Raw genomic sequence first — 24,171 nt, 5'->3', positions numbered from 1 at the left:
CTTCATAAAACATTCAATCAATCAATTATTTATCTCATAATTTACGATCCATCCATTTCCTACGGCTTTTTGTTTATCGCTGGCGGGAACGGGCTTGAATATATGTTCACATAGTGCAGGGTGTAGCTAGATAAACATATAATAATCATTGAGTAGAGTAGTGTTTGAATATATGTTCACACAGTGCAGTGTGTAGCTAGATAAACATATAATAATCATTGAGTAGAGTAGTGTTTGAATATATGTTCACATAGTGCAGTGTGCAGCTAGATAAACATATAATAATCATTGAGTAGAGTAGTGTTTGAATATATGTTAATATAGTACAGTGTGCAGCTAGATAAACATATAATTATCATTGAGTAGGTGAAAGTTTGGTGTTGTCGAGTGTGACGATATCAATAAAGTTGGGAATGTTTTGAAGCAATGTGCGCATGCGTGATTGGTGGCGCGACGCAGCTAGCCTGTGTGAGCTAGCAGGTGTGTGGCCATGTAGCAGCAATGGCGACCACGTAAACAAACACAAACAACCAGGGTGCACAGGACAGGAGAAGGCGGGACGACTGCACAATTATGGCGACCGGCGGCGGCTTGGCGTCCAACCATGACGCCCAAGAGCCGCCGTCCAACTCGGCCCTGAGTGGAGCAGCAGTGGCGCTTTCCAGCGTGCCAAACTCCCCGCCTGTCCCGCCTGGTCCCCGGGAGCCTGTCCCTCCTGTGCCGCCTGGTCCCCGGGAGCCTGGCCCGCCTGTCCCTCCTGGTCCCCGGGAGCCAGTGTACAACTGGCAGGCCACCAAGAGCTCGCTGAAGGAGCGCTTTGCTTACCTTTTCAACAACCAACTGCTGAGTGACGTCAGCTTCGTGGTGGGCAAGGGCAGGCAGGCCCAGAGGATACCGGCCCATAAGTTCGTGTTGGCCGCCGGCAGTGCCGTCTTTGAAGCCATGTTCAACGGGGCCATGGCCACAACCTCCACCGAGATAGAGGTGCCCGACGCGGAACCGGCAGCCTTCCTCTCTTTGCTCAGGTACGTACTTAAGTAGGTACATGGCTACTTACTTAGGTAGGTACATGGGTACTTAGGCAGGTACTTACCTAGGTAGGTACATGGGTACTTAAATAGGTACTTACTTAGGTAGGTACATGGGTACTTAAATAGGTACTTACTTAGGTAGGTACATGGGTACTTAAATAGGTACTTACTTAGGTAGGTACATGGGTACTTAAATAGGTACTTACCTAGGTAGGTACATGGGTACTTAAATAGGTACTTACTTAGGTAGGTACATGGGTACTTAAATAGGTACTTACTTAGGTAGGTACATGGGTACTTAAATAGGTAAGTACTTAGGTAGGTACATGGGTACTTAGGCAGGTACTTACCTAGGTAGGTACATGGGTACTTAGGTAGGGTAGGTACTTACTTAGGTTGGTATTTAGGTAGGTACTTACTTAGGAATGTATGTACTGAGGCAGGTATTGTGAGGTCACATGTTGTCCATCACTCCTCAGAAGGGTGTTAAAGTCCCTCTGGGTTTCTCTTTCTATCCTCTCCTGCTCCGGCCCGGCTGCACCAAATTATAATATAAATACATTAAAAAAAAAAAAATTAAAAAAAAGTCCCTCTGGGTCCAGGTGGGAATGCTTTTAATGGCCTGTGGCGATAAGAAGGAAGTTTTGTAAGAAGAGTCCTAGCTCACCTGTGTGTTTAGTCCACTTGGTAATCCATTCACTGTCACACACACCTGTGTGTTTAGTCCACTTGGTAATCCATTCACTGTCACACACACCTGTGTGTTTAGTCCACTTGGTAATCCATTCACTGTCACACACACCTGTGTGTTTAGTCCACTTGGTCATGCATTCACTGTCACACACACCTGTGTGTTTAGTCCACTTGGTAATCCATTCACTGTCACACACACCTGTGTGTTTAGTCCATTTTGTAATCCATTCACTGTCACACACACCTGTGTGTTTAGTCCACTTGGTCATGCATTCACTGTCACACACACCTGTGTGTTTAGTCCACTTGGTAATCCATTCACTGTCACACACACCTGTGTGTTTAGTCCACTTTGTAATCCATTCACTGTCACACACACCTGTGTGTTTAGTCCACTTGGTAATGCATTCACTGTCACACACACCTGTGTGTTTAGTCCACTTGGTCATGCATTCACTGTCACACACACCTGTGTGTTTAGTCCACTTGGTAATCCATTCACTGTCACACACACACCTGTGTGTTTAGTCCACTTGGTAATCCATTCACTGTCACACACACCTGTGTGTTTAGTCCACGTTGTAATCCATTCACTGTCACACACACCTGTGTGTTTAGTCCACTTGGTAATGCATTCACTGTCACACACACCTGTGTGTTTAGTCCACTTGGTAATGCATTCACTGTCACACACACCTGTGTGTTTAGTCCACTTGGTAATCCATTCACTGTCACACACACCTGTGTGTTTAGTCCACGTTGTAATCCATTCACTGTCACACACACCTGTGTGTTTAGTCCACTTGGTAATCCATTCACTGTCACACACACCTGTGTGTTTAGTCCACTTGGTAATCCATTCACTGTCACACACACCTGTGTGTTTAGTCCACGTTGTAATCCATTCACTGTCACACACACCTGTGTGTTTAGTCCACTTGGTAATGCATTCACTGTCACACACACCTGTGTGTTTAGTCCACTTGGTAATGCATTCACTGTCACACACACCTGTGTGTTTAGTCCACTTGGTAATCCATTCACTCCACGTCCAAGCACCCATCACACACATGCACCTGTCCTCCCATCACACACATGCACCTGTCCTCCCATCACACACATGCACCTGTCACACACATGCACCTGTCCTCCCATCACACAGATGCACCTGTCACACACATGCACCTGTCCTCCCATCACACACATGCACCTGTCCTCCCATCACACACATGCACCTGTCACACACATGCACCTGTCCTCCCATCACACACATGCACCTGTCACACACATGCACCTGTCCTCCCATCACACACATGCACCTGTCACACACATGCACCTGTCCTCCCATCACACACATGCACCTGTCCTCCCATCACACACATGCACCTGTCCTCCCATCACACACATGCACCTGTCACACACATGCACCTGTCCTCCCATCACACACATGCACCTGTCACACACATGCACCTGTCCTCCCAACACACACATGCACCTGTCACACACATGCACCTGTCCTCCCATCACACACATGCACCTGTCCTCCCATCACACACATGCACCTGTCACACACATGCACCTGTCCTCCCATCACACACATGCACCTGTCCTCCCACACACACATGCACCTGTCCTCCCATCACACACATGCACCTGTCCTCCCATCACACACATGCACCTGTCCTCCCATCACACACATGCACCTGTGTCACACACATGCACTTGCCACACACATGCACCTGTGTCACACACATGCACCTGTCACACACATGCACCTGTGTCACACACATGCACCTGTCACACACATGCACCTGTGTCACACACATGCACCTGTGTCACACACATGCACCTGTGTCACACACATGCACCTGTCACACACATGCACCTGTCACACACATGCACCTGTGTCACACACATGCACCTGTCACACACATGCACCTGTGTCACACACATGCACCTGTGCCACACACATGCACCTGTGTCACACACATGCACCTGTGTCACACACATGCACCTGTGTCACACACATGCACCTGTCACACACATGCACCTGTGTCACACACATGCACCTGTGTCACACACATGCACCTGTGTCACACACATGCACCTGTGTCACACACATGCACCTGTGCCACACACATGCACCTGTGCCACACATGCACCTGTGTCACACACATGCACCTGTCACACACATGCACCTGTCACACACATGCACCTGTGTCACACACATGCACCTGTGTCACACACATGCACCTGTGTCACACACATGCACCTGTGTCACACACATGCACCTGTGTCACACACACACACGCACCTGTCCTTTAGCTAGAAGCAGGCTGAGCTGTCTTGTGTTGTTGAAAGCCTTCATCTCCACATGTTGCTTCCTCTTCCTCCACACAGGTTTCTGTACTCGGATGACGTCCACACCTGTGCAGAGACGGTGATGTCCACTCTTAACACGGCCAAGAAGTACGCCGTGCCGGCGCTGGCCAGCCACTGTGTGGACTTTGTCAGCAAGCACCTGAGAGCAGACAACGCATTCCTGCTCCTCACACAGGTGGGTGTGGTAGGGATGGTCTAACATCATATGTTACTCTGTATTAATTAGGGGTGTAACGGTACACAAACATTTCGGTTCGGTACGTACCTCGGTTTAGAGGCCACGGTCTGGTTCATTTTCGGTACAGTAAGAAAACAACAAAATATAAATTTTTTGGTTATTTATTTACCAAATGTGTAAACAATGGCTTTATCCTTTTAACATTGTTCCCACTATAATAATTCTGCCCACGTTAATCAACATTAAACTGCCTCAAGTTGTTGCTCAGATTAAATAAAATGACAAAACTTTTCTTCTACATATAAAAAGTGCAACATTAAACAGTTTCAAGTCAACTCATCATGCTTAATTTATTACAGCATTTAGGAAGCCTGTAGTTGATTTTTATGATGTAAATGTTATATTTTTATCAACATGTGATAGCAGGGACCCTGCCATTCAAAACTAGGCTGCTGCATTACTAATGATTCATGTAACTATAGCTGAAAAAATGGTACAATAGCAGTAGGAGAGACTATTCATCCCTGAACACCATGGAGTTCATGTAGACTTTATGATGCACTTACATTATTATATCAACTATCAGAGACAGAAACTCTTCATTTAACATAATGTCCTTTTTTGCTGCTTCAACACAGCTCAATCAACACAGAAAAAGGTAGAGTGAAATAACAGACAGACAGGGCTTTGCTGTCCGTAACACACACACGCACACACACACACCGCATAATGAGCTAACGTTACGCTAAAAGCGAATTAGCCTTCACCTCAAGCCAGGACTGCGAGCAAGCTAAGCTGCCGTTTATGTTTCTAGAAGGTCAACGGGCTCATAGTGATGTTACTAGTAGTTGACTGGGAGGTGTTTATTATCATTTGGGGAGAGTCCGCTGCCTGATGCTCACCTGCTAAACGCTAAGCACCGACTACATGCGCTCTGAATACGCACTGCTGATTGGCTGTTACCGCTCTGTGTGTAACCAATCAGATGGTTGTGTGGGTGTGACAATGTTGGTTGTGTAGAGGACTGACAGAGACAGGCAGAAGGAAGCGGAGCAGCTTGTTAAGAAGACTTTAGCTTAGGCGGCTACTTAATATGTTCGTGTGGAAGCTCGTTCGGTACACCTCCGAACCGAACCGAACCCCCCGTACCGAAACGGTTCAATACAAATACACGTACCATTACACCCCTAGTATTAATAGAAGCATTACAATGTACTGTACATGCTGCTAACATATGACATCACTTCTATTATTGGATCAAAACTGTTCTTCATCCACTTGTTCATTAAATGTTAATGTCTGCTTACTTTCTGTTCTATCTACACTCCTGTTCTTTGATGCTCTACATTAGTTTATATGGGGAATGTATCCAATACCAAGTAGTTGGAGAGGCGTTATCGGTCATACCAATGCTGATACTGATATTCTACAATATTAAATGATAACATTTTTGATGACAACTACAGTCAGATAAAAACACAATATGGCTGTGTATAATAAAAAGATATCAATCTAATCACTAGTATTGACCATATACTGACATTATTCTTGGTACGGTTACTGTCCATATTTGTATTGAGCCGCCCTCTTCCGGTTACGTTCAAGAACTCTTGCTTAGCGGTTAGCATATTCTCCTATTGTGTGTAGTGTAGCATATTTAGCTCTTCCTGGTGACTGTAAAATAATCACATTATGCATTTAACACACACTTTGGAGGGATGTTAGCTGCGAGCAAGAATGTTACTTTACTGCGGGACACAGTTAGCATGTGTCATCAACATGCACTGTCAGAATATGACGATAGTATTAAAAGCGCTATCGTGGGCCAGATTTACATCGTACATCTTCTACATCGTGCAACCCTACTTTAATATCTACGTGACTGACTACATGTTCTTATGTTTGCTGACTTCCAGCTCCATCTTACAGTCGAGACAAATAGTCTGAAGTCACAAAACATAACACATCTTGGAGACTTTTAAAAGTTGTATTTTTTTAAAATTCAACTTATTGCCACAATTTGTAATACAGCCAACAGAAGTGTGTAAGGAATGTTATGTCTGGCCACTCCACTACAGAATATTACGCAGGGAAACAAGTTTGTTAGGCAATACTGTATATCATTTGTTCTACGTCGACCTGGTGACTATCTTTTATCCATGGCCACAACATATGAATACATCAGACAAATACTGTACTTTCATACAGTGTTTCTTAACCATTGTTGGGCCGAGAGCGCCCCCTTGAGGGCTGCCAAAAAAAACAGTTTCTCAGCTGTGGTGTGTATGGGCCGCAGCGGTACTCAGTGGTAATACACTTTTCCACCACTTGTGGCAGTAATGACATTACAGAAGAAGTCTGTAGGTAAAGTCATAGACGTTTTCTAAGCGCAAAAATTATGAATCTGTATTTTCATTTGCACTTTATTTTGTTGAGTTTACTTAAGAAACAACTTCACTATTAAATATTATATTCATTTCGTCAGTCCCTTCCAATGCAGAATATTTGGTTAGTACTTATTTTTCCTAATCAGCCTGACCTAAGCCTAAGGTTTATGTGTTAAATAACTCGTATTCTTTGTGGTTATCATTTGACAAGGTTGTAAAGTGTAAGTAGGGTACATATAGTTATTGAATACCATTCAAATCCAGAGTAAGATGACTAATTCAGTGGTAATAAATTAATGGGTACTCTGTAGTGGAAAAGTTGGGACCGAGGTGAAAAAGGTTAAGAACCCCTGCTTTAATACGTACAACACGTAAATAGAGTTTAACACTTCATTTGGGCCAGATGTAGAATACAGTCTTCCCTCGTTTAACGCTGGGGTTACGCTCCAAAAAATACCCGCTTTAAGTGAAATGGTGTAGTAGAAGTTGATTTGTTTTTCCTTTTTTTATGTGTTTTTGTTTATTATGTTTTTTCATTTACAGGTAGTTTTTTTTAAATGTATTATGTTTTTTTCGTTTCCAGTACTATACTTATATATATATATATATATATATATATATATATATATATATATATATATATATATATATATATATATATATATATATATATATATATATATATATATATATATATATATATATATATATATATATATATATATATATATATATATATATATATATATAATAGTAATATAATAGTAATATAATAGTAATATAATAACATATAATATATATATGTTCTTTTGTTTTTTATACATGTTTTAAGTCTGTAAAACCGCTAACCACACACTTTATAAAGTTTTGGTTGAAACACTCTCAAAGTTCAAACCTTGGTGGATTTAAACAAATAAGTAGAGCACACTACTGTGTTAAAGAATGAAACCAAAGGTCAACACCTGTTTTTTAGGGCTGTTGGATTTTTTGACCTATAAATAAGCCCGGGTTTTATTCATGAAGCCCGCAGCATTTCCACACGTAACCAGAGTCACACCATCTTTTTGGGCCTTAATTCCTGCGCTGCCTGGCTTCGTTTGTTGAGTGTTGTTCAAAGGAAAGGCCATGTAACACACTGGTAAAAATGCCTTTTTTGCAATGTGTTGCTGCCATGCAATTCTAACTTCATGGTTATTTGCAAAAAAGAAGAACGTTTCTCTGTGTGAATATGAAATATCTTGTCTTTGCAGTCTATTCAATTGAATATAAGTTGAAAAGGATTTGTTGTATTCTCCTTTTATTGACCATTTACACAACTTCACTGCTTTTAGGGTTGGTAGTTGACATAGAAAAATAGAGCGGGTGCTCCAAATGTGAGTGATGTTCATATCATTGTGAAGCAATGCTCTTGTGTTTCCAGGCCAGGTTATATGACGAGCCCCAGATCTCCAGTCTGTGTTTCGACACCATAGACAAAAGTACTGCGGAGGCGGTAAACGCGGACGCCTTCACCGACATAGACCTTGGTCAGTCAACGTAAGACTTGTAGTTTCCATGCAAGGTTGTAACGGCGTGAGTGTGTTGCAGACACTCTGTGTGCGGTGCTGGAGAGAGACTCGCTCAGCATCAGGGAGAACCGTCTCTTCGGGGCGGTGGTCCGTTGGGCTGAGGCTGAGTGTTGCAGACAACAGCTTCCTCCCACCCCCGACAATAAACAGAAGGTACTAGGAAAAGCTCTCCCGCTCATCCGCTTCCCGCTCATGAGTGTTGAGAAGATCCCTGCAGGTACGTTGAACTACCAGTCTCAATGACATCATCTTTATTACCTATTTAAAGGGAAACTGCGTTTTGGGATTTTGCTCGTCTTTCCCAATCGTAACATATGTTTCTTTGCGTTCTAATTTGTAATAATCAGCTCCTTCTAGGTGGCTAGCAATGCAGCTAACAAAGGCAATCCATTTAGCCTCTTAATGACTGTAAAATGCATCCATAAACTGCCAACACAAAATGAGAATACTGTGAAGAAATCACCATTTACTTCTCGGTTTTTGCAGGGGAAAAAAGAAATGAGGATCACATCAAATCAATGAAAATATGAGACGCTTGAACCAAAGTCAAGCAATTGAATGAGTTTAGTAGATGTGTATAGTGGACACTCCCTTTCAAACATTCATGCCCTGCAAAATTAGGGCTGATTTCTTCACAGTATTCTCACTTTTTTTATTTATTTTTTTGTCCTGTCCAGCTTCTCAGGCAAATCTTATAGCTGATGTAGATGCCCATATCAGGGGCCGTACTTATCAAGCTTGATAAGTACGGCCCCTGGTGTCAGACTATGAAAAACCATCCGTTTTGCTCTGTTTTTACATTTTAGTTTACTGATCTTCTTTTTCCTTTTAAAAAAGCTTTTCCTTTCAATAGTGTTTTTTTGTATTCTAAAACAAAATGGAAAAAAAAAACAGTTTCTTGTTGTTCAATACCACTATATGAAAAGAACATTTGAAAAACCAAAACATACACTATTTATTTATTTCATGAGATCACTGAAATAAAGGGTGTTTGAAAGATGTCACAAGTGTGATATTGTTGGTTACATGAATTGTGCTGCTTTTAAAAAGGCAGAAAGATATTCTGTCTTGTGGACCAGGCCTGTCCAGTCTGGAAGTCAAAGTCTTGTTCCCCGTGGCAGTGAACCCCAAAGCGCGTGGCAGCTGCAGCGACAGAGCCCGCTGCTGCCTGCGAGGAGAGGAATGCAGCATCAAGCGCTTCCAGCAGGTGGAGAGTCGCTGGGGCTACAGTGGTACCAGCGACAGAATCAGGTGAGGCCATCCAGTCATACTCAAACTGGGACGCTGGGAAATATTTGCTCTGTCTTTTTCTAGATTCAACGTCAGCAGACGGATATCTATAGTGGGTTTTGGTCTGTATGGTTCCATCCATGGGCACACCGACTACCAGGTCAACATCCAGGTAACTCATCAAGTTGTCCTTTGTAACAATGTCTAATATAGGCGTGTCTCCATAACAATGTATTTCAATACTTGGCTAAATAAAGGGGAGCACAAAAAATGTCATTATTGTCTTTATTTTACCAAAAAATGTTAGTGTACATGAAACATATGTTTATTATTGTCATTTAGTCCTTAAATAAAATGTTGAACATACTAGACAACTTGTCTTTTAGTAGTAAGTAAACAAACAAAGACTCCTAATTAGTCTGCTGACTAACATATTGTGTCATTTATACACCTATTATTTTGTACACATTATGAGGGACAAACTGTAAAAATTGATTATTAATCCACTTGTTCATTCACTGTTAATATCTGCTTATTTTCTCTTTTAACATGTTCTATCTACACTTCTGTTCAAATGTAGTAATCACTTATTCTTCTCTTCTTTGATACTTGACATTAGTTTTGGATGATACCACACATTTAGGTATGGATCTGATACCAAGTAGTTACAGGATCATACATTGGTCATATTCAAAGTCCTCATGTGTCCAGGGACATATTTACTGACTTTATAAACATTATATACATTTAAAAAAAAAAGCAAAAAAGATTTTGTGACGATATAAAAAAAATCGATGTAGTATCGACTAGCTTCGCTCTTGTACTTGGTATCATTACAGTGGATGTCAGGTGTAGATCCACCCATGGCATTTGTTTACATTCAGGGGTGCTAGCTTTTGTTAGCGGTGAGCTGTTGTAACTTCCTACAGCATGTTTAGCTATTCCTCGTCCTCCAGTGATAATGCTACTTGTAGGAAACATACTTTATTTGTCGCCATGGAGGCCAAGATTAGTAAATTAAGAAGTAGCTAAAACACTGCAGATGGATGTTAGCCGCTAGCTAGCTAGCCATGTCTTAAAGCACCTCTTCCTGAGTGTTATAACTTCACCTTTATCTTTACTTTTTACTCCAAAATGCGTCCATTCTCCCTTTTCTGTCTACACACTGTGTCTGCTTGTAAGTACTCTGTGTGTGTGCGCTGCCCAACATGCTCCTCTGCTGGTAAAACCAGCAATGTCACGACATGACGATGCGCCGTCATGCCCGTTAAAAAGTAATAACGGGGAAGCGGTACTTTTCAAACAGAGTATAGTACAGTTTTTGATTGATTAGTACTGCGATACTACACTAGCACCGGTCAATCCTAGTCATGTTGAGAAGTGCTAATGCCTGCAGATCCTGGAGAGCGACAAACACCTGACTCTGGGCCAGAAGGACACAGCATTTAGTTGTGACGGGACCTCCAACACCTTCAGAGTCCTGTTCACAGAGCCGGTAGAAGTCCTTCCTAACGTCAGCTACACCGCCTGTGCAACTTTGAAGGTGAGCTGGCCTGAAGGTCTCTGTGGGGCTTCATCACAAGTCTGCTCTGCTCCCTCAGGGACCAGACTCTTCACAAGTCTGCTCTGCTCCCTCAGGGACCAGACTCATCACAAGTCTGCTCTGCTCCCTCAGGGACCAGACTCTTCACAAGTCTGCTCTGCTCCCTCAGGGACCAGACTCTTCACAAGTCTGCTCTGCTCCCTCAGGGACCAGACTCTTCACAAGTCTGCTCTGCTCCCTCAGGGACCAGACTCTTCACAAGTCTGCTCTGCTCCCTCAGGGACCAGACTCATCACAAGTCTGCTCTGCTCCCTCAGGGACCAGACTCTTCACAAGTCTGCTCTGCTCCCTCAGGGACCAGACTCTTCACAAGTCTGCTCTGCTCCCTCAGGGACCAGACTCTTCACAAGTCTGCTCTGCTCCCTCAGGGACCAGACTCTTCACAAGTCTGCTCTGCTCCCTCAGGGACCAGACTCACACTACGGCACCAAGGGCCTAAAGAAAGTCAGCCAGGAGTCGGCAGCAGGGACCAAGACCACCTTTGTCTTCTTCAAGTCCCCCGGGAACAACAACGGTACTTCAGTGGAGGACGGCCAGATACCGGAGATCATCTACTACAGACTGGACTGAAGTACAGTATGTACAGTATGTCCTCCATGATCCTTGGCAGGTGTCAATATGAGGCAAGGCACATTTCCTCCCCAGGACACAAAGCATCGGGAGGATGTTCTCACCTACAAGCTGCTGTGAGTTTTGACTCGTGCTCCCTTCATTGTACAGTACTGCTAAATGTGTGTGTGACGCTTCTTTGTCTGCTGGAAACTCACTCAAATTAAAACCACTTCCACCATTTCTTCTGTTGGAGGAAGACTGTTCCTGGTCAAAATGATTCAAAGTACACATCACACAATTGTAGTCAATAAGTCAATTCATGAAAATAATACTTTAATAATAAATGGCTGCATTTTTGTCTCTGACTGTCAAACTGGACACAAGAGGGTTCACTCTGGGTCAGTGTTTTTCAACCTTTTTTGAGCCAAGGCACATTTTTTTCATTGAAAAAAAAGCGGAGGCACACCACCAGCAGAAATCATTCAAAAACTGAACTCAGTTGACAGTAAAAAGTCGTTGTCGCAATTGTTGGATATGACTTTAAAGCATAACCAAGCATGCATCACTATAGCTCTTGTCTCAAAGTAGATGTACTGTCACCACCTGTCACATCACACCTGTTTTCCTGTGTGTAGTGTTTTGCAAACCCCGTTTCCATATGAGTTGGGAAATTGTGTTGTAAATATAAACGGAATACAATGATTTGCAAATCATTTTCAAGCCATATTCAGTTGAATATGCTACAAAGACAACATATTTCATGTTCAAACTCATAAGCAAATAATCATTAACTTTATAATTTGATGGCAGCAACACGTGACAAAGAAGTTGTGAAAGGTGGCAATAAATCCTGATAAAGTTGAGGAATGCTCATCAAACACTTATTTGGAACATCCCACAGGTGTGCAGGCTAATTGGGAACAGGTGGGTGCCATGATTGGGTATAAAAGTAGATTCCATGAAATGCTCAGTCATTCACAAACAAGGATGGGGCGAGGGTCACCACTTTGTCAACAAATGCCTGAGCAAATTGTTGAACAGTTTAAGAACAACCTTTCTCAAGCAGCTATTGCAAGGAATTTAGGGATTTCACCATCTACGCTCCGTAATATCATCAAAGAGAATGTGGAGAAATCACTGCAGGTAAGCAGCTAAGCCCGTGACCTTCCATCCCTCAGGCTGTACTGCATCAACAAGCCACATCAGTGTGTAAAGGATATCACCACATGGGCTCAGGAACACTTCAGAAAACCACTGTCAGTAACTACAGTTGGTCGCTACATCTGTAAGTGCAAGTTAAAACTCTCCTATGCAAGGCGAAAACCGTTTATCAACAACACCCAGAAACGCCGTCGGCTTGGCTGGGCCTGAGCTCATCTAAGATGGACTGATACAAAGTGGAAAAGTGTTCTGTGGTCTGACGAGTCCACATTTCAAATTGTTTTTGGAAACTGTGGACGTGGTGTCCTCCGGACCAAAGAGGAAAAGAACCATCTGGATTGTTCTAGGCGCAAAGTGTAAAAGGCAGCATGTGTGATGGTATGGGGGTGTATTAGTGGTCAAGACATGTTCTAGGGTGAAAGTGTAAAAGGCAGCATGTGTGATGGTATGGGGGTGTATTAGTGGTCAAGACATGTTCTAGGGTGAAAGTGTAGAAGGCAGCATGTGTGATGGTATGGGGGTGTATTAGTGGTCAAGACATGTTCTAGGGTGAAAGTGTAGAAGGCAGCATGTGTGATGGTATGGGGGTGTATTAGTGGCCAAGACATGGGTAACTTACACATCTGTGAAGGCACCATTAATGCTGAAAGGTACATACATCTTTTGGAGCAACATATGTTGCCATCCAAGCAAAGTTACCATGGACGCCCCTGCTTATTTCAGCAAGACAATGCCAAGCCAGGTGTTACATCAACGTGGCTTCATAGTAAAAGAGTGTGGGTACTAGACTGGCCTGCCTGTAGTCCAGACATTGAAAATGTGTGGCCCCTGCAATGTGAGAAGGGAGACCCCCGGACTGTTGAACAACTTAAGCTGTACATCAAGCAAGAATGGGAAAGAATTCCACTTCAAAAATGTGTCTCCTCACTTCCCAAACCTTTACTGAGTGTTGTTCAAAGGAAAGGCCATGTAACACAGTGGTGAACATGCCCTTTCACAACTACTTTGGCACGTGTTGCAGCCATGAAATTATAACTTAATTATTATTTGCAAAAATAAATAAAGTTTAGGAGCTTGAACATGAAATATGTTGTCTTTGTAGCATATTCAACTGAATATGGCTTGAAAAGGATTTGCAAATCATTGTATTCCGTTTATATTTACATCTAACACCATTTACCAACTCATATGGAAACGGGGTTTGTAGAGCACGTCCAGAATAGCCACAATGTTGGCCACATGTGATAAAACATTCATTTGACTTGTTTACCATGTAAGCCCAAATGAAAAGTGGAAGAGGTGGAATACACCTTTAAGAACATGGCAGACATGTTTGCTACAGTACAGTCTGTCTAAATGCTAACTTTCATTTTCATTGTTGTTTTACAACAAGACAGCAGCTGACCTTGTGTAAGTTATTTCTAGGCTGGATCTGACTTACTTTCAGTCTTCTTCATGAAGTTGAAATGTGTTCATTAGTGTCATGTTTGGCACTACTGTATGTACGGTATGTGTCCAAGTACTGCAAGTGTAATGTACATGGACGTTATCCACTGAAACATAAACACCAAATATTGATTGTATTGGCAGAGCCTGCCTACAGTTTAAAGGTGGACGTCAACAAATATGAAAGCTGAGGTGATTATTAATGGCAGACATAAACAACATGAAAGAAAGATAAATACTTATCAAATATGATGCCAAAAAAATGAACTGAAGAAAATGTACATACAATAATGCTGTGCTCCAATAAAGAAATACAACTAAAAGACTAGTAAATAAATATGTTTGTTAAATAAACTGTCATCACAATTTTAAACAGGATTTATAGTTTGATGTTGTAATGAATCTCTGACTCATTACTGCCCCACTGGTAGGAAAGTGTATTACAGCCTGGTCCCACTGTGGCCTGCAGGGGGCGCTCATGTCCGTGAGTGTTGACTGTGTGTTAGTGTGTGTGTGTGTCGTCCCCCTACTCCCCCCCCCCCCCACACACACACACACACACACACAGATAATCACATTAACGAGCAGATGAGGATTTAAATAGAAGTCACTTCACTTGACTCGCTGACCTGGAAATCCACCATTATTTTATTTTCTTACTAGAAGGACACGGAACCTCTTAAGTCTAAGAACATGTTTGTTATCTAAACTGCACTTGCTTTCTATCATTCACAATCCCTATATAGGACGACAACAAATATGTTTTTATGCCAATAGGAGTCACTCTACTCTGCCATAAAGCACTCTAAACAGCCATCAAGGTTTTATATACACACTAAATATATATGTCATGTAGTAACATTCATAATAACATGTAATATATATGTCATGTAGTAACATTCATAATAACATGTAATATATATGTCATGTAGTAACATTCATAATAACATGTAATATATATGTCATGTAGTAACATTCATAATAACATGTAATATATATGTCATGTAGTAACATTCATAATAACATGTAATATATATGTCATGTAGTAACATTCATAATAACATGTAATATATGTCATGTACTAACATTCATAATAACATGTAATATATGTCATGTAGTAACATTCATAATAACATGTAATATATATGTCATGTAGTAACATTCATAATAACATGTCATATATATGTCATGTAGTAACATTCATAATAACATGTCATATATATGTCATGTAGTAACATTCATAATAATATGTAATATATATGTCATGTAGTAACATTCATAATAACATGTAATATATATGTCATGTAGTAACATTCATAATAACATGTAATATATATGTCATGTAGTAACATTCATAATAACATGTAATATATATGTCATGTAGTAACATTCATAATAACATGTAATATATATGTCATGTAGTAACATTCATAATAACATGTAGTATATGTCATGTAGTAACATTCATAATAACATGTAATATATATGTCATGTAGTAACATTCATAATAACATGTAATATATATGTCATGTAGTAACATTCATAATAACATGTAATATATGTCATGTACTAACATTCATAATAACATGTAATATATGTCATGTAGTAACATTCATAATAACATGTAATATATATGTCATGTAGTAACATTCATAATAACATGTCATATATATGTCATGTAGTAACATTCATAATAACATGTCATATATATGTCATGTAGTAACATTCATAATAACATGTCATATATATGTCATGTAGTAACATTCATAATAACATGTAATATATATGTCATGTAGTAACATTCATAATAACATGTAATATATATGTCATGTAGTAACATTCATAATAACATGTAATATATATGTCATGTAGTAACATTCATAATAATATGTAATATATATGTCATGTAGTAACATTCATAATAACATGTAATATATATGTCATGTAGTAACATTCATAATAACATGTAATATATATGTAGTATCTAGTAACATTCATAATAACATGTAATATATGTCATGTACTAACATTCATAATAACATGTCATATATATGTCATGTAGTAACATTCATAATAACATGTAATATATATGTCATGTAGTAACATTCATAATAACATGTAATATATATGTCATGTAGTAACATTCATAATAACATGTAATATATATGTCATGAAGTAACATTCATAATAATATGTAATATATATGTAGTATCTAGTAACATTCATAATAACATGTAATATATGTCATGTACTAACATTCATAATAACATGTCATATATATGTCATGTACTAACATTCATAATAATATGTCATATATATGTCATGTAGTAACATTCATAATAACATGTAATATATATGTCATGTAGTAACATTCATAATAACATGTAATATATATGTCATGTAGTAACATTCATGATAACATGTAATATATGTCATGTAGTAACATTCATAATAACATGTCATATATATGTCATGTAGTAACATTCATAATAACATGTAATATATATGTCATGTAGTAACATTCATAATAACATGTAATATATATGTCATGTAGTAACATTCATAATAATATGTAATATATATGTCATGTAGTAACATTCATAATAACATGTAATATATATGTCATGTAGTAACATTCATAATAACATGTAATATATATGTAGTATCTGGTAACATTCATAATAACATGTAATATATGTCATGTACTAACATTCATAATAACATGTAATATATATGTCATGTAGTAACATTCATAATAACATGTAATATATATGTCATGTAGTAACATTCATAATAACATGTAATATATATGTCATGTAGTAACATTCATAATAACATGTAATATATATGTCATGTAGTAACATTCATAATAACATGTGATATATATGTCATGAAGTAACATTCATAATAATATGTAATATATATGTAGTATCTAGTAACATTCATAATAACATGTAATATATGTCATGTACTAACATTCATAATAACATGTCATATATATGTCATGTACTAACATTCATAATAACATGTCATATATATGTTATGTAGTAACATTCATAATAACATGTAATATATATGTCATGTAGTAACATTCATAATAACATGTAATATATATGTAGTGTAGTAACATTCATAATAACATGTAATATATATGTCATGTAGTAACATTCATAATAACATGTAATATATATGTAGTATCTAGTAACATTCATAATAACATGTAATATATATGTCATGTAGTAACATTCATAATAACATGTAATATATATGTCATGTAGTAACATTCATAATAACATGTAATATATATGTTATGTAGTAACATTCATAATAACATGTAATATATGTAGTATCTAGTAACATTCATAATAACATGTAATATATGTAGTATCTAGTAACATTTATAATAACATATAATATATGTCATGTAGTAACATTCATAATATGTAATATATATGTAGTATCTACTAGTAACATTCATAATAACATGTAATATATATGTCATGTAGTAACATTCATAATAACATGTAATATATGTAGTATCTAGCAACATTCATAATAACATGTAATACTTACATATTTGATCATTTTAAACATGCAGACAATCACTTTCCCTTCAACAACAACAAGACTACTAATCATGGCAGACTTGATGAGAGACAACAAAGACTACTTGGGGACAAATGATGATCCAGAAACTTCTATTTTTGAGCCTGGATATAAGGAGGATATAGAAGCTGTGTGCTAAACAGATGCAGCTTTAGTCAAACACTAAGCATCATGTAGCAGTATTGCTAAGTGCTAAACAAGATATACAAACATAATAAAACAATCACTTACTGTACAAGGTCTGCTCTCACTGGGATAAAGACTGATGGGATGTTTATATCTTCCCCTTTACATCAACAATTCATCATCATCCTCACAAAGGGTTAAACAAAATAGTTTGTCTTTCTGGCCATCTCCGGGTCTAAGTTGGATGTGAAAGTGGACCAACTTGTGGGTTTATGTCCACAACCTTCTACTATCAAGGTGAGAGACATGATTTATCATCTACAATTAACTTTCACCAACTCAGAGGCCATGCAGCAGCTCAATATGTCAATATAGCAGCATAAGCTAGTTAGCACTAAAAGTAGTTCCTCTGCGTTAGCACTCCTAATAACAATATGACTAATACTTGTTCATATTCACATGTAAATGGAGTATTGTTGCTGGTCTTAGAGATGTGATGGTAATTATCTGCATTGTTAGCTGACTGTTGCTAGTGTTTATACAAATATAAAGATGTTATATAATGTTAGTGAATGATGGACAACATTGTAAATAACAGGTGCAGTGGTTCTTTAAGAAGATGAGACTTTTAAATAGACTTTTTCCTATTCATGCATCTTCAATGTCCTCAACTCACCTCCATCATTGCACTCTCCACATGTAGGTCACACACTGCTGCGGGCTCTCCGTGTGTGTGTGTGTGTGTGTGTGTGTGTGTGTGTGTGTGTGTGTGTGTGTGTGTGTGTGTGTGTGTGTGTGTGTGTGTGTGTGTGTGTGTGTGTGTGTGTGTGTGTGTGTGTGTGTGTGTGTGTGTGTGGACCTTGGTCTGACATGATGACGTTGATGTCCTGCATGAAGATGGCCGCCAGCACAGTGTGCACACGCCTGTCAGCTTGCATCATGACAACATGAAGTGTGAGTCACATGATGTTGCCGTCCTTTTTCCTTCTCCTGCTCGCCTCTGCAACTCTCACTTCTTCTACTTGCAACATACTGTACATACATTTAGAATATTGTACTGTCACTTCTTCTACTTGCAACATACTGTACATACATTTAGAATATTGTACTCTCACTTCTTCTACTTGCAACATACTGTACATACATTTAGAATATTGTACTGTCACTTCTTCTACTTGCAACATACTGTACATACATTTAGAATATTGTACTCTCACTTCTTCTACTTGCAACATACTGTACATACATTTAGAATATTGTACTGTCACTTCTTCTACTTGCAACATACTGTACATACATTTAGAATATTGTACTGTCACTTCTTCTACTTGCAACATACTGTACATACATTTAGAATATTGTACTCTCACTTCTTCTACTTGCAACATACTGTACATACATTTAGAATATTGTACTCTCACTTCTTCTACTTGCAACATACTGTACATACATTTAGAATAATGTACTCTCACTTCTTCTACTTGCAACATACTGTACATACATTTAGAATATTGTACTGTCACTTCTTCTACTTGCAACATACTGTACATACATTTAGAATATTGACTTTCTTTCATCCTCAACTCCATCAACATTAATAATAATAATAGATTTTATTTGTAAAAAGCACTTTACATTGAGTAAACAACCTCAAAGTGCTACAGTGTATTAAAAAAATGAAAAGATAGCAAGAAATAGAACAGCCAAATAGCTAAAACTAGTATGCATATATTAAAAAAAAAAGAGGCTTTTTTAAAAGCATTCACAGTCTGTGGTACCCTCAGGTGGTCAGGTAGAGCGTTCCACAGACTGGGAGCATTATAATCTTTACATCTCTTCACTTGTTGACATGAATGTAATCAATAATCAATAAATGTATTAATGAAGATATGATGATCAACATTATAATATTTACATGAGTCATCTCTTCACAATAAGTGAAGAGATGACTACATGAGTCACATTGATTATTGATTACATTCATGTCAACAAGTGAAGAGATGACTCATGTAAATATGTTGATCATCATATCTTCATGAATACATTTATTGATTATTGATTACATTCATGTCAACAAGTGAAGAGATGTAAAGATAATAATGTTGATGAAGAGTGGAGGATGAAAGAAAGAGTGAGTAGTAAGCACAGAGTGAACCCTCCTGCAGCCTGATTGAAAGTGACAGAGGACACATGATGTCATTAATTGTCATTGATTGATTGACTTCTGGTTCAATGTCCATCACCATGGAAACCATGAAGAAGTTACTCAGTGTACATCTCTCACTTCACACACTGCAGACAAAATGAAAATAGAAACCATTTCCTTGCCCCTAAATATTCCAAAGTCGCTACTCATGACTTGCTAGTTGCTAGTCGCTAACAGCTAGTCACTACTTACTAGTTGCTAGACGCTAGTCACTACTCACTAGTTGCTAGACGCTAGTCTCTACTCACTAGTTGCTAGACGCTAGTCACTACTCACTAGTTGCTAGACGCTAGTCACTACTCACTAGTTGCTAGACGCTAGTCACTACTCACTAGTTGCTAGTCTCTACTCACTAGTTGCTAGACGCTAGTCACTACTCACTAGTTGCTAGATGCTAGTCACTACTCACTAGTTGCTAGACGCTAGTCTCTACTCACTAGTTGCTAGACGCTAGTCACTACTCACTAGTTGCTAGATGCTAGTCACTACTCACTAGTTGCTAGACGCTAGTCACTACTCACTAGTTGCTAGACGCTAGTCTCTACTCAATAGTTGCTAGACGCTAGTCTCTACTCACTAGTTGCTAGACGCTAGTCTCTACTCATTAGTTGCTAGATGCTAGTCTCTACTCACTAGTTGCTAGATGCTAGTCTCTACTCACTAGTTGCTATACACTAGTCACTACTCACTAGTTGCTAGACGCTAGTCTCTACTCACTAGTTGCTAGATGCTAGTCACTACTCACTAGTTGCTAGTCTCTACTCACTAGTTGCTAGATGCTAGTCACTACTCACTAGTTGCTAGATGCTAGTCACTACTCACTAGTTGCTAGACGCTAGTCACTACTCACTAGTTGCTAGTCACTACTCACTAGTTGCTAGACGCTAGTCACTACTCACTAGTTGCTAGACGCTAGTCACTACTCACTAGTTGCTAGACGCTAGTCTCTACTCACTAGTTGCTAGACGCTAGTCACTACTCACTAGTTGCTAGACGCTAGTCACTACTCACTAGACACTAGTCACTACTCACTAGATGCTAGTCACTACTCACTAGTTGCTAGACACTAGTCTGTACTCACTAACAGTAAGTCCCTACTTGCTAGACACTAGTCTGTACTTGTTAATAGCAAGTCGCTACTTGCTAGTTGCTAATCACTACTCATTAGTTACCACTAACTACTCACTCGTTGCTAATTGTTATTCGCTTCTCGCTAATGAGTCGCTTCTCACTAATAGCTGGCCGCTACTTGCTAATAGCTAGTTGCTAATCGCTACTCATTACTTGCGCCTCACTAGTCACTATTCACTAGTCGGTATTCACTAGTCACTAATTTCTACTCACTAATTACTAGACACTAGGCGCTACTCACTAATTGCTAGCTGCTAGTCTGTATCGCTACTTGGTAGTTGCTAATCACTAGTCCTTAGTTACCACTCGCTACTCACTAGTCGCTACTCACTAGTAACGAGTAGCTACTCGCTAATAGCTGGCCACTACTTGCTAATTGCTAATCGCTAATCCCAGTCTCCTCATGAGGAACTCTCAGTTCCCAAGTCTGGAAGGACTTGGACCATGTTCCTGGGCAGGTGGGGGACACTGAGTCCCAGTTGGCCATGTTCCGTGCTTTTATTGTGGAGGTGGCCCATGGGAGCTGGGAGGACTTGTGGACTTGTTTGTCAAGATGGTGTGCTGTGGACTTCCACTTGGGTGTCGTGGAAAGAATACTTTGAAGACCTTCACGTCTTCCTAGGAGGAAGCAGTGCTTGGAGACTCTGGTGGGCTTTCCTATCTGCGGAGCTGAGGTAGTTAAGGACCCTGATGGTGGAGAAGATCCACCCGAGGTTCTTCAAGGCTCTGGATGCTGTGGAGCTTTGGGTGGACATTGGGGGCGGTGCTTCTGGATTGGTTGTTCCTCTCTTTAAGAAGGGGAACCGGAGGGTGTGTTCCAAATATCCTGGGATCACACTCCTCAGCCTTCACAGTAAGGTCTATTCAGGGGTACTGGAGAGGAGGCTATGCCGGATAGTCGGACCTCGGATTCCGAAGTGTGGTTTTCATCCTGGTTGTAGAACTGTGGACCAGCTCTATACTCTCGGCAGGGTCCTTGAGGGTGCATGGCAGGTTGTGGACTTGGAGAAGGTATTGGACTGTGTCCATTGGGAAGTCCTGTGGGGAGTGCTCAGAGAGTATGGAGTATTGGACCACCACAATCAGTATCAGAACTTGGTCTGCATAGCGGCAGTAAGTTGGACCAGTTTCTAGTGAGGGTAGGACTCCACCAGGACTGAACTTTGTCACAGATTCTGTTTACAACTTTTATGAACAGTTTCCAGGTACAGTCAGGGCGTTGAGGGGATCCACTTTAGGTTCTGCAGGATTAGGTCTCTGCTTTTTGCAGACGATGTGGTCCTGAGGGCTTCATCTGGCTAGCTCTCATTGGATCGGTTCTCACCTGAGTGTGAAGTGACTGGGATGAGAATCAATACTATGGATCAACCAGAAAAGGGTGGAGTGCCATCTCTGGTTTGGGGACCAGATCTTGCTCCAAATGGAGGAGTTCAAGTACTTCAGGATCTTGTTCAGGGGTGAGAGAAGAGTGGATTGTGATATCGACAGGCGGATCGGTGCAGTAATGCCGACTCTGTATCAATCCCTTGTGGTGAAGAAGGACCTGAGCCGGAAGGCAAAGACCTCAATTTACCAGTTGATCTTTGTCCCTATCCTCACCTGTGGTCATGATCTTTGGGTTATGACCGTAGGACAAGATGACAAAATAAGTTTCCTCCGTGGGGTGGTGGGTCTCTCCTTAGACTGGATCTGTCATCCAGGAGGAGATCCAAGGAAATACAATTATTGTGAAGACAGGAACTGTGCGGTCAGTCTTTAGGCGGCAGGTACGGTTGAAATAAAATGTGTTTCTTGCATTCCTGTCGGTCATTTTTTCTTAATGATGATCTGGCAGCAGCCAGCGTCATCTCACAAGACCCTCGGGTGTTGTAGTGGTCTACATGTGTGATGAAGCAAGATGTCTGCTGAGATACATGGTAGTGGTCTACATGTGTGATGAAGCAAGATGTCTGCTGAGGTACATGGTAGTGGTCTACATGTGTGATGAAGCAAGATGTCTGCTGAGATACATGGTAGTGGTCTACATGTGTGATGAAGCAAGATGTCTGCTGAGGTACATGGTAGTGGTCTACATGTGTGATGAAGCAAGATGTCTGCTGAGATACATGGTAGTGGTCTACATGTGTGATGAAGCAAGATGTCTGCTGAGATACATGGTAGTGGTCTACATGTGTGATGAAGCAAGATGTCTGCTGAGATACATGGTAGTGGTCTACATGTGTGATGAAGCAAGATGTCTGCTGAGGTACATGGTAGTGGTCTACATGTGTGATGAAGCAAGATGTCTGCTGAGATACATGGTAGTGGTCTACATGTGTGATGAAGCAAGATGTCTGCTGAGGTACATGGTAGTGGTCTACATGTGTGATGAAGCAAGATGTCTGCTGAGATACATGGTAGTGGTCTACATGTGTGATGAAGCAAGATGTCTGCTGAGATACATGGTAGTGGTCTACATGTGTGATGACGCAAGATGTCTGCTGAGGTACATGGTAGTGGTCTACATGTGTGATGAAGCAAGATGTCTGCTGAGATACATGGTAGTGGTCTACATGTGTGTCAAGTTAGTGTTTAAAAAGATGAAATATGGAATACAATAGTTGCATAAAAATAAACTTGATAAAGTCATAAGAAATATTTTATTGTGAAAAGATGTCAGATGGTGGCGTGAAGGATGACATCATCAATACTGGACATGAAGATGAAATATCAGAAGTAGACATCAGTATGGATCATAACGTGTTCTGTGATGATGTCCGCCATGTTCCTTCCTCTGATGCCATCCTCCTCCTCCTCCTCCTCCTCCTCCTCCTCCTTGGCGGTTCTGGAACCTTCCACAACCAGAAAGTCCATCTTGTTTGATTACTGGGA

The 24,171-nt window shown here is 40.0% G+C and overlaps 1 protein-coding gene across 6 annotated transcripts; it reads left to right on the top strand.

The window, feature by feature from the left end:
* The first annotated feature begins 442 nt into the window (after positions 1 to 442).
* On the top strand, positions 443 to 11,864 carry LOC133640834 (BTB/POZ domain-containing protein 1-like). Of its 6 annotated transcripts, none has more exons than XM_062034547.1 (9): positions 443 to 1,025; positions 4,125 to 4,281; positions 8,092 to 8,197; positions 8,259 to 8,456; positions 9,319 to 9,490; positions 9,554 to 9,641; positions 10,866 to 11,012; positions 11,478 to 11,648; positions 11,718 to 11,864. In XM_062034547.1, exons 1-8 carry the CDS (start codon positions 574 to 576, stop codon positions 11,640 to 11,642), a joined length of 1,485 nt encoding a protein of 494 aa, XP_061890531.1. In that variant the 5' UTR covers positions 443 to 573; the 3' UTR covers positions 11,643 to 11,648; positions 11,718 to 11,864. The 6 variants fall into 6 exon arrangements, with proteins under 6 accessions (XP_061890531.1, XP_061890515.1, XP_061890537.1 ...); XM_062034531.1 differs by having other exon boundaries at positions 11,441 to 11,648; XM_062034553.1 differs by having other exon boundaries at positions 9,361 to 9,490; positions 11,478 to 11,864.
* The last annotated feature ends 12,307 nt before the right edge of the window (positions 11,865 to 24,171 follow it).

Source organism: Entelurus aequoreus, linkage group LG02 (assembly GCF_033978785.1).
Source record: "Entelurus aequoreus isolate RoL-2023_Sb linkage group LG02, RoL_Eaeq_v1.1, whole genome shotgun sequence".
Classification (NCBI taxonomy): domain Eukaryota; kingdom Metazoa; phylum Chordata; class Actinopteri; order Syngnathiformes; family Syngnathidae; genus Entelurus; species Entelurus aequoreus.
Note: the sequence above shows the minus strand (reverse complement) of the source record. Positions and strands in the feature narration are given on the sequence as shown.

Bases quoted from the DNA above. Each gene is read 5' to 3' on its own strand.
- LOC133640834 (XM_062034518.1), top strand. From the start codon at position 574: ATGGCGACCGGCGGCGGCTTGGCGTCCAACCATGACGCCCAAGAGCCG. The intron at 8,198-8,258 runs GTCAGTCAACGT...AGTGTGTTGCAG, and splicing joins CTTCACCGACATAGACCTTG to ACACTCTGTGTGCGGTGCTG. The intron at 8,457-9,318 runs GTACGTTGAACT...CTTGTGGACCAG, and splicing joins TGTTGAGAAGATCCCTGCAG to GCCTGTCCAGTCTGGAAGTC.